We start from the raw sequence: 11,685 nt of genomic DNA, 5'->3' as shown, positions 1-11,685 counted from the left end.
ACCTCACTGCTGGACCTGACTTGACAGAACTTGACTTGACATGACAACGCCTCCCTCGTATCGACGACTGCCCACCCGCTGCAGGTACATGTATCGGTGACTTCTGCACAGCACAGGACGTGTCGAACCAGGTGTCGTCGATCACACACCATAATAATCATAATAACACTCCGAATTACCGGACGCAGACCGCAATTAGCACATGCCAATCTACCGAATGCAGGCCTGCAGGAAGCACGGATAGCCCTGCCTGGAACGACACCAACAGACTCGAACATTGCCTGCTATCGACAACTACTCTCCTACCTACGCCACACCTGTTCACTTCGCCAAATTGACATTGGAAAGTGGTCCGGCCTGGCACGACGTCGAGAAGAGTGAAGGTGGGCAAGGATAGGACGGGATAGCAAGACGAGACACGAGACACGAGAGACGACGGCAGACGAGTGACGGTAGACGAAAGAAAGTACACGAGAGGAGAGAGAAGAAGGCAAACCGCAAACATGGCCGACACTGTAACAGCCTCTCGGTCTGAGACACACAGCCCCTCCTCGCCAGCCTTCCACCTCGCCGACTCCGAATCTCGCGCCTCGTCCCCCTCTCCCTCCGTCGATGCCTCTTTGGCCATTGACGCCGTTCCTTACCTTGATCGATCCGTGTCGACGCCTTGTAGCTCCATCAGTGGCGCCTCCGCCTCAGAGTCGCAGCTGTCCATCTCTTCACGCACACGGAGCTCGAGACTCAGCGATGGCAGTGCTACCGTGGTGCGGAGGAGGGGCTACATCCGTCCTCAAGGCACCGTCTCTGCAGACAGTGCGAGGAATCGTGACAGTGTCATGAGTTTGGGCAGCATTGCACACATGCAATACTACTTTGCCAGAACTGGCTTGCTGGACGGCAAGGGAGCGCAATTGGCCAGAGAGTCGGAACAGAAGAAGCGCTTCTTGCGAAAAGGCAGGGAAATGGGAGGACTGAATGAGCCGACGAACACTGAAGCAAGCATCCGTTCGACCAGCGGCAGTGAGCTGGACTATGGCAGCATCAACTTGGACGATAGCCATTCGTCCTGCGCCGTGTCAGACTCCGGCCTGGATGTCTCTGTCGTGGAGAGCCCGACTGAAGTCGAATTTGGAGAATTCTGGAATCCAAGCGACCCAACCATGCTTCCTCCCACAGTGAGCACGTACAAAGTCAAGCCCGAGTTCACAGAGCCCCTCCCAGATATGCCCGTGCTCCGTCGAGAGTTGAACGAAGCTCTGCAGGACGCGTGCAAAGTACTGGAAGAGTCGCAAAAGAAGCCGGCCGCCGGAGACACCGCTGATGTTGCCGATAACAGTGGTTTCTACGAAATTCAAGGTCTTCACCTCCTGGACATCATCACTTTGGCCATTCGAGCTGCGAAGAACTACTACACCGCGCACACGAATCCAATCAAGTTGTTTGCCCTGCGATCGGAAAGAGAGCTCAGAAAAGACCTCTACAACACTCTTGACACACTCAAACGTATGGCGAGCCGCAACTTCCGAGGCGGGATCCGCGAAATGGAACTTCTCGAAATCATATGCTGGATCGAGTCGATTGATAAGCTGATCAAAGCCGAGGAAGTCCAGGAGCAGGAGGAAGCCGCTGAGCGCGAAGCCATGGTATGGCGAGAAGGCGATTGGGCGGGGAAGGAACGAGAACGAGAGTGGCTATTCATCAAGTCGTTCGATAAGGACGAACCGGCATTACCTGAATGGCCCGAAATGACCTCTGGTCAGACATTGCCTACTGACTTCTTGAAGGCACTGCAAGATGGCCAGAGACTAGTGAAGTTGCACAATGCTTGCGTAGCCAAATCCAAGAAGAAGTTTGACGAGATCAAGACATTCCACACTGATGTCAGCAAACCATATCGCATGGCAGAAAATCTAAGGTATTGGGCCAAAGCTGGGGAGATTCGCTGGGAGACGAAGATTGAGGTTCCGGCATTGGATGTTGCTCAGGGCAGTAACGAGGCTGCTTGGCGAAGCTTTGATGAAGCCATTTTCAAGTGGTGCCAAGGGGTGAGAAAGGAGCTGACAGAGGAGTGGAGAGAAGAGGCGAAGAATCAAAAAAATCGCGAAACCAAGCCGCCCGAGTTGAAGATCGAGGTCCCCTCGGACGAAGTGGTCGAAAGCGCAGCGGCAAAAGGATCGAGCCCACCCGAAGAGCCTTCCAAGCCCGGGGATTGCCAGTCAGGAGTCCAGACCACATTCGATCCGTCAGAGGTCCAGCTTCCAGTCAAGCCGAAAGTACATATAGAGACTGTGGACATTTCGGCGAAGATGTCAGAAGTGTCGAAACAAGTGTTGGGAGGAGGAGGAGGAGGAGAAGAGGACAAGGAGAATGCTCTACCAGCATAGGAAGTTGGAGAGGCAGCATCTCTGAATCACAGGCGTGGAAGATCTGATCTGAGTTGGAAGCAGAGACGACGAGAGGCAGTAGTCATACGTCCTTCGAGCTCTGCTTTTGGTCGACGACATGGCACGATCATGGAGCGCTAGGAAGCCCTTCAGTGAGCGTGTTCAATGTGGCTGTGGTGGCGGCGGCGGTTGGTTGTACAAAGAGACGAGCGACATGAGCAGCAAGCGAGCAGATGGGAGGAGGGGAGGCAACGGGCTGTTCTGGGGCGCGCGCACGTGTGAAAACGAAAGATTGATACCCCCATGGAGAGAGAACAGTCCCCCCACAAAATGATGGGCACTGATTGTCTCTGTCTAGCTTTTTTGTTTTGTATCGGCAGAGGAAGCGAGCGAGTTTGTATGATAATGAATGCATTATCATATTCACCTTTCCCGTCTGGAAAGAAGAAGAGCAAGACTCTTAACAGGCCCAGTATTTTCGTAGCAATCAATCAGTCAGTCAAAGACCTACCCATGGCGCTTTCACCTACAGTGTCTCATTACATGTGTATGTATTTGACGCATGTTTTGTAGTCAGACCATCTATCTCCCTCTCTCTGTTGAAGAGAGAGAGAGACGGAGAAAGACTCCCAAAGACCACCAACCTACAAAAAAAAAGTCGGCAAATCGACTCGGGGATGGAGGGTGGGGACTTCGTATTCATATAGTCCCGAGCATATGAAGGGTTAGGTAGGTATATATAAATCATATATAAAACAATAGTCTGACATTTGATAAAAATAAATCTGCGCACAAGTGTCGTGTCGTGTCATGTCGTGTCGTGCACGTCGTGTTGTATAGGGGAGAGGCAGAGAGGAGAGGTAAGAGATCTACCGGGGGGGTTCTTTTTTCATACTGCTTGCTGTACAGGTCAGGTAGTCTGAAAGTCTGGGAGTCTTCACCCGCTCCCCTTGTTGATTCATTGCTCATTGCTCATCAAGCGGCCGAAACGTTTTTGTTCACGAGGTTTTGAGAGGGTCTTTACCTCCTGAGTCCTGTAGATCATTTGTAATATATTTTATTTTATTTTATTTATTTATTATTGGCTACGTACGTACATACCTCCTAGGTCTTGAGGTGGTTGTCGTCGTCGTCAGCTGGATACCTGGCTAGGCTAATTACCTGTGTGTAGTTGTCGTCGTCGTCAGCCGGATAGGTTAGGCTGGGCTAGGTAGGAGGTACTGTAAGGGTTTAGGTGGTATGTGGTGGTAGGAGGTAGTCTGTGCTGGATAGATGTTTGCGATGGCTGGAAGAGGTAGGTATGTGGAGAGAGAGGGCAAGAGCGAGGGCGAGAGAGAGAAGGAGATTGTGGTCTTGTAGAATGTCATATACGAGGTCCCTAGAGTTGTTTCGCCCTGCGAGTTCTATCCTGTCGTCGGTAGTTACAGTGTACTAGAAGGATGAGATTTACCCGCCGGGCGTAGACGTATACAACTAATGTATTTAGCATAGGGTGAGTGGGTGATACTCGGTCTATCTTGTGCCGTGTGTGTCTATTGCCTCGTCATTATTTCAAGAAAGAAAATTTGAGATTGAGATTGAGATTGAAAAGGAGATTGAGGTTATCAATCAGCCTACCTACAGGCTACAGGTGTTTCTGGCAAGGTCTGAAAATGCTGGACTTGGTATGTGTGTCTGTCCGTGCTTGATGAAGTGATAGCTAGCGTTGCACATCCATCGTACATGTACTCATGTAGTTCTTCATCGCATCGTGCGCACATGCGCATGGATGATCAGTGGGCCCTCTAATGTGCTCGTGCGGCGTAGACTGCATTGACAGTCATATCGGAGTTGATTGACTATTGTAGCTGCCGAATGGGCACCTGAGGCTGCAGAGAGCACTTTCACTGCGCAGATCAGTAGCATGTGTTGTAAGGATAGGTAGAGTCCCAATTCGGCTGTAGACGACGGCGTCGAAGGCGGAGGCAGAGGAGCGAAAAGAAAAGATGAGATTATTGAGACTCATCAACTCCTCGTGTGGTAAGGTTGTCTCCATTGGCGTCGAAATTGAAGTCTTGCGGAGTGGGCACCTTTTACTCTAACATATACCTGATGTCGATGTGCTCGAGGCTCGTTGAAGCAGAAACGCTCTTTCTCTCTGCAAATACATATATCAACTGTCTTGGCAGACGACGCATCGGCTGCACCTGCACATATACTCCTACCTTACCTACCTGTAGATAATGTACCTGTAGGTACCTGGAGTCCTGGACCGTCTCCCTCCTGGCAAACTGAAAGTCAATCGGCTTTGACTGACCTGGGCACTGGGCAGTCTCCCAGAACAGGGCGGATCTCTTCGATGATTGACATGTAATCATACTAGGAGGTAATATAATGTTAGAGCAGTGATCACTGATCACTGATCAGCACGGGCACGGAGGCATTCTATCGGCATTTTGACCCGGGGACTGTGCTGGCCCTGCTAGGCCCCTAGTGCAACCTCGTACACAGCATCGTCATCATCATCATCATCATCATCATCGTCGTCGTCGTGAACGGAGGATTCACTCTGAATTCTGACTGCAACACGCCGAGGCGTATATGCCGGCGTACATATCGATCAAACGAACGAGAGTGAGAGCAGGAGTAGGAGGTAAGGTAGGAGGTGTACTTCACTTCCTAGTGATCAGTGGCGATTGCAGCATCAAAATCATGTCTGACACGATCCAGACTCCAGGGAACGGATCGCGGAGCCGATCGCACTAGCATTATTTAGTGGACTTTGGACCTGAAACACAGCAGCCAACGGGAGCCAGAGAGAGAGAGTGAGAGAGCTCCTGTCCGCAGTCGCCATCCGGACCTACCTGGGCCCCTCCCTTTCTGCCTGCAGCACGCCGCAGCCACTTAAACCGCTGCAAACGGCCTGGACCACCGAAACGCCGACCGACCGCTGAGGCGGACGGATATATCGAGAAGGGAAAAGGGAGAGGGAGAGGGAGAGAGAGAGAGTGTGTGTATGTGTGTGTATATCCATATTCGCGAGGGAGAAATTGAGGGACAGTGAGAGTGCAGGTGAGAAAGACGGACGCTGCGAAGAGAGGATGCTGTCAGCAGCTGTGTCGTACTCTCTTTCTGCTGTGTGAGGTGGCACAAGCAGTGGTTGGTTGTGGTCGCGGTTGCTGCTGCTGCTGCTGTTGTTGTTGTTGTTGACGTCCAGGAGTTGTCCCGCTGTTGGACACCACACCCACAATACTGAATACTCAGGTACTATACCTCGAACCTTGACCTCCCCTGCACTGCTGCTGTCACAGAGTGGAAGCCTGCTGCCCCAAAAAGAGTAAACAGCACAGCGCTTTAGCGCCAAACTGTTCTAGCACATCACAGAGACGTCGGGATTCGTCCGCTCACAACCATGGCGACCAGCTTCGACAGGCATCCCATTCACTACAAACACCACTCCGCAACTGCCACGACGTCAACACCGCAAATCGAACTCTGTCGCCTGCCACCTGAATCGCAACTTGACGCTCCCAGCACGACTCGTCAGCGACAAGAAACTGGCAGGCAGATCCTGAAACAGGAACAACAGCATCGCTGGCTGGAGATCAAATCCCACCGACCGGGGAAGCGACTCTCTCCAGGCCTGGAAGCACGACTGCAACGACTGCACCACAGCCGCAGTCCTTCCCGCCGGAGCAGCCAGTCGAGCATCGGACGTATTCCCGAGTCTCAGCTGGAAGAATTGGAGAGCCTGCAGCGCGAGCGCGAGGTGGAGACGCGCCGCCGAGGTATCGAGTGGACTCGCAGCAGTAACATGCCGTTTGGAGGCGGTGTTCGATTAAGCGGAGGCCCCGTCTTGACGGATACCGAAGCGAGCGAATTGAGCGCCTTTGAATCTGATGTCCATGGGAACGGCGGCCACTCAGAATTGGATGGGAGGACGCTATACGCGAGCTCGGCTTACGCGAGCTCCATTATTGACATTTCTGACGCGCTTGTAGCCGGCAGCACCACCGACGAAGATACGGGCATTGACGAGCATCTGAGACGAGAGGCGAGCTTGGTCGACAATCACAAATATCGTATGCCGGATATCGCAAAGACCTTATTACAGGTGAGAACGAAAACACTGCCCACTTCGGTCCCGAGCCTCGGTCCTGCGGGGCCTTCGACGAGTGATGCGAACCGTATGCCGATGGCGGACAGTCGAGAAAAACCACTACCGCAGCTGCCGAGCTCCCCAAGCAGGACAATTTCCACGGAGACAATTAGGACGAATGGGCAGGGCATAAGTCCCAGTCCCAGCGGCAAACTGGATTTTGGGAATTGGCAGGCGGGAGAAGCGAGCGCAGATGGCGCCGGACTAGAGAGAAGCAACAGCAATGCCTCATTTCAACGGCCAAGTCTGTCAAGAGCAGGATCGATATACACATTGGGTCGCGCTAGTTTCACGGGCCAGCTCGCGCAGCTTACTTCGATGCGATTGCCGGATGCGGATTCACTGGCGAGGAGGATATCTGCCCTGCCATCGGCGAGCGAAGCCGCAAACGCGCTGTCAGATGCGTATGAACAGATCAGGCTGTGGATCGCAAAAGCAAAGGATGCACTGGAGGGACTGAATGCGGAGAACGACGTGGAATGGGCAGCGGCGGGCGGCAGGGACGGCATCGAAGATGTGGACAAGGCGATTGGCAGATTCCAGCGGCTGGTGGAAGTGTACATTTTGTCCATCGAGCGACTACAGACTCGAGACGACGTTCATCAGCTCACCGCAGATGAGATCCAAACAAATGTGGAGCAAATGGAAAACATTGTCAGCAGTTGGCAGCAGATCAAGGACACCCTCAAGGGCATCAAAGAGCAGGTCGAGATCGCAATGGAGTGGCAGGACATTTGGGACAGGGTATTGGGCGAGATTGCACAAGAGATGGAGGGCTTACATCAGCTGGTGTTCGAGATGGAGGAGCGGAGACACCAAGGCTCGGAAAGCGTTCTCTCTTCCCGTGACAGTATCGAGATCAGCGAGCTGGAGACCATCGTGGAAGAACAGCCTGGAGGGAGCCGAATGCACAAGAACCGGCTCAGCTTGGTTGCACCGTACACGAATGGACTCCCGACGACGCCTCCTTCACTACCTACGCATATTGTGGACAAAGAGGATTCCAGCCTGCTTGCGTTATTTGCCAGGATGCAACCATTGAGGGCTAATCTGGACTTCATGCCTATGCGCTTGTCCTCGTTCCGAATGCGTGGCAACGCCATCTTTCCGAGTGCCTGCACAGATCTTGACCAGCGTCGGGATCAGCTGGAAGCACAATGGCAACGACTTGAAGCGGACGCGGAGTCGCTGCGTCGTGAACTGGGAGAGGATCGTTGGATCACGGTGTTCCGCAACGCTGGTCGCCAAGCGCTCAAGATGTGCGAATCCATCACACGAAGCTTTCAAAAGCTGAAGGCCGGCGCCGATGTAGACGAGCAACATGCGAACCCTGCAGCAATGCAGACAAAGGTGGACAATTATGAGCAGAAGAAGAGGCACTACGGCCCTGCCATCGAACGAGTGCTCGCCATCATCGATAGAGGCGTAACGGACAGACTCACTGTCAATGGTGAGATCTTGAGGTTGCAGAGTGACATGAAAAGCAGATGGGCGGCGTTGCAGGAAGAGATGAAAGAAATGGATGCCGTGGTGGCTGGTATCCAGGAAGATTTGACCAATGTAGACAAGCAGGATCATCAACTGCGAGACTCGGTCTCTACAGTGGTCTCTACGGAGCGATCGATAGCAAGCAGTCTTGGTGTCGACACGCCCGGCAGCTCACCTGCCAGTAGCGTCGTTGTCAGAAGTCGAAAGGGTAGCGGTGGCTCACGCACACCCACACTATCGTACAACATCAAGCTTCACAACGGCAGCAGCAGCAGCAGCAGCAAAGAACCCATCAGCAAGCTATCGCTAACACCGGCCTCGCTGCCGCGGCGAAGCCTCCTGCCGAAGAAGTCGTTGTCAGACACGCGCAGCTCCTACCGCGCTTCGTCCTTACCACTCGGCACACCATCTCCAAAGCAGCCTGTCTGGCCTAGCAGGCCCGAGCACACGCCGTCGAGTAACAAGGCTCGATTCAGTGCTGCAGTGAAGAGCGATGACAAAGGCTTTGCTCCACTCAGCGCTTTCGAACCGAGCAAGTATGCAAAGGCACCAGTGACGCCCAAGAGGAACTACCTTCGCGCAGGCACGTACGTACCTCCTGTGCCGGCTCTCATTCGCACACCTGCATCAGCATCCAACCTACGGGCCGTCAGTGGACCTGCATCATCTCTCCCGAGACCAGCGTCGAGTATGAACACTGCGAGCGGTCGTGCTCGTAAGTCGAGTCTGCCGGTTCGCAGTGATGGCACACCCTCGAAAGCTGCCACATCAGCCAATGGTGCAAGAAACCTCAAAACAAAGGCATCGGCTCCGGCTCTCCGACCTGGCAGCCGGCTAGCGAGTGGCCGGACAAGTAGAACGATGCCAACACGAGGAGTGCGAGAAGATCCTACCAGCGGCAATGAGGCCGACAATGAGGCGCCTGCGCATCACAAGCGGCCGCCGAGTGCTCTGGCCCTGAGCGGAAGACATTCCCAAGCTGGACGACGCAGCAGTCTCATGCAAAGTCGCATGGGTGAAGAAGATGCTGCTGCTGGAAGTGGATCAGAGGGTCCGAGACCGATATGGAGACCTTGAGAAATCTTCACCATGGACATTGGTGTCTCTGGGCCGTGTCGTCCTTGATCTTGTTGTTGTTGTCGTGACGATGCAAACATTCTTGTGGACCGAAATCATCAAATCGCGTGTCACGACCAATCGTTTCATTTCACTGAAGCGTTTTTGTTTTGTACTTTTTTTTTGCTGAATTGAAAGCGAGTCAGGCGCTGGACGGCACAGGAGACAAGTTTCAGAGCATGCCATGTTGTTGTACTGGTGGGTGGTTTGTTCAGCGTTTTGAAGTCAAGCATGTTCCGACGGCGCTAGGTATTCAGCAAAGTACCTAGGTACCCAGGGAAAAGTAGGAGGAGGGCGGGATGAAGGGAGTTCTTAGACTACTACTAGAACCACAACATATCGGACCTCTGTCTTATCTGCCTAGTCAAGAAACTTCCTCCAGGTGTAGTCACTACATACCTTACCTTTGCTGACCGCATACGCAGGCTCCCTCAACCACGACCAGTCCGAGGAGAACATAACGGCGTTGGGCGGGACGATGACGCCCAGCTGTGGGTTGGCATATGCCAGCCATGTTTTGGGTCGCGGTCGACCTTGAACCTTGGCAGTGTCATCAAGATCAAACAAAGACCCGGCGGAAGGCTTTGGAAGAGGGCATTTCCAGCATTCGCCCTGTTGGCTCAGCTAGCTATCTTCTGGGATCTCCGAGGAAATTGGGAAGTCATCATTTACGCTCGGTCCATTACCGGATGGATAGGTACTGATTGGGGGGGGGGGGGGCTTTCAGGTGGGTGGGTGTGTAGGTATGCACGATCAACCCGACTCTTTCCATTGCCAATTCGTTGCTACCTAGGTATTCATCCGGATGGATGAGCGGCAGTTGGGAGAAGTATTGGAGACGATATTGCTGAAGGAGACTCGGCTCTTTTCACTGCTACTTTGTCGCTACCTAGGTATCCGGATGGGGTAGGTAAGCAAGACTTTGACGCAGTTGGGAGACGTATTAGAGACAATAATTGCTTAAGCAGCTACACAGAGCTCTTCAGACTGGCGAGATATCCCAATGTTCCCGCCCGTAGTCACCCTACGCCAGCAGCGGTCATGGCGCCTCCTCTTGCGCATCGACGCTCACCCGGCGATCAGCGCGCCGCGCCCTTCCTCCTGCTGCGGCTCCTAGCGACGACGACGATTCGGCTCATGCGCCTACCTACTCCTCCTACCTCTCTCTCGCCGTCGCGGGCGCAAAAGTCAACGAGATGGTCGAGGAGTCAGGTAGGGTCCCGTGCGGCCTGACTTTTATTCGCGACGCCGTCTCTCAAGAACTCTGGGACACGCCCTTACGTCCCCGTAGCGGAGCACCCCCGCCTTCCCCCCGCTGGGGAACGTCGAGTATAGTTTGAGGGGGACAGTGAGGCGGCCTTCCTTGGTCGTGCCTCGCCGCTGTTCACCCACGCTCATATGAGCGACCAAGGCATTTGTTGAATAGCGTACTACCAGTTATAGCAGAAGCTGCCTAGGACACGTTCACTTCCTCTATCTTCTACTATACTTGAAACTTACATACCTAGCTTTGCAGTCTTACATGCCGATCAGAACGTCTTCATCGCTCATCAGTAATCCTTGCGACAGTATTATAGCAAGCTATGTGGACTACTGGGAAATATTCGTTTAGACGCCACGGCGTCTTCCCACTACCTTTGGTGGACCTCGGAGACCACGATTTTCTGCTCGACTACTCCTCACAGGCCGGTTGACATGATCGGCTATAGTGAGCGGATCCTTCGTAACGACTCACGCATTGTTATCACAAATCATGCAGGCATATAGGCTTCGGCTGGAGAATACGCATGCTCTCTTATGCCCACTGCACGTTTCGTCTCATGTTGTAGGCGATCACAGCAATCATTATAGTGATGGGAAGACATGTATCGCAGGGTACGTACCAAGTGTCCACTGATGGTTAATGAGAGACACTTACGGCCGCCGCGGAGACAGAAAGTGTGTGTGTCACGGCCAAGATGTTCTTATGGAACAGAGTGCAGCCAACATTTTGCCACTGGTGTAGTGGCTGGTTGCTCGGCCAGTGAGACTGGGCAAAGCTGGGCATCAGCGGATCCTGTATATGACCTTGGGACGCATCTTGGCAGGCTTGTTGCTCGTGTTTTTTTGTCTTCGCTAAGCGAATGCGTAGATGCCACAAGACATTCACAAGCCAAGCCAAGTTGCTGCGCCTAGCGCCACGTACCCCCGCTCGGCTCGGTGAATCGCAGTGGTGGACATGCTCACTACCCACCTATGCTGCATGCTGCCACGTGAGACGGTGACAGAGACCAGGACACACGAGAGAGAGAGGGAGAGAGAGAGGCGGGGAGAGCGAAAGCTGAGGCTGGAGCAGTCTGAGGCAGGGATTGAAGACCGATATATCCGGTCTCGAAAGGACAATATGGAGTGCAGTCCAGGTGCTGCCTGATGAAAGTGGTCGGCCCGGTCGAAAGCGGTGCTGTCGAGATATACAGCACGGATACAAGCTGGAAAGTACCCAGGAGGCAACTTCCTTGACATATCCCATGCTTTAGTTGAAACTCGGACACGTCGGGCGAACTGGACGGGCGCAGTCTT

The 11,685-nt window shown here is 53.4% G+C and overlaps 2 protein-coding genes across 2 annotated transcripts; both read left to right on the top strand.

Moving 5' to 3' along the window:
• Nucleotides 1-54: 54 nt before the first annotated feature.
• Nucleotides 55-2,884, top strand: SEPMUDRAFT_149072 (uncharacterized protein). The gene has a single exon (XM_016905322.1). It carries the CDS (start codon nucleotides 504-506, stop codon nucleotides 2,382-2,384), a length of 1,881 nt encoding a protein of 626 aa, XP_016760489.1. The 5' UTR covers nucleotides 55-503; the 3' UTR covers nucleotides 2,385-2,884.
• A 2,333-nt stretch (nucleotides 2,885-5,217) lies between these two features.
• On the top strand, nucleotides 5,218-9,407 carry SEPMUDRAFT_149071 (KAR9-domain-containing protein). The gene has a single exon (XM_016905321.1). The coding sequence runs from the start codon at nucleotides 5,776-5,778 to the stop codon at nucleotides 9,085-9,087; it is 3,312 nt and encodes a 1,103-aa protein (XP_016760488.1). The 5' UTR covers nucleotides 5,218-5,775; the 3' UTR covers nucleotides 9,088-9,407.
• Nucleotides 9,408-11,685: the final 2,278 nt, after the last annotated feature.

Source organism: Sphaerulina musiva (genome assembly GCF_000320565.1).
Source record: "Sphaerulina musiva SO2202 unplaced genomic scaffold SEPMUscaffold_5, whole genome shotgun sequence".
NCBI lineage: Eukaryota > Fungi > Ascomycota > Dothideomycetes > Mycosphaerellales > Mycosphaerellaceae > Sphaerulina > Sphaerulina musiva.
Note: the sequence above shows the minus strand (reverse complement) of the source record. Positions and strands in the feature narration are given on the sequence as shown.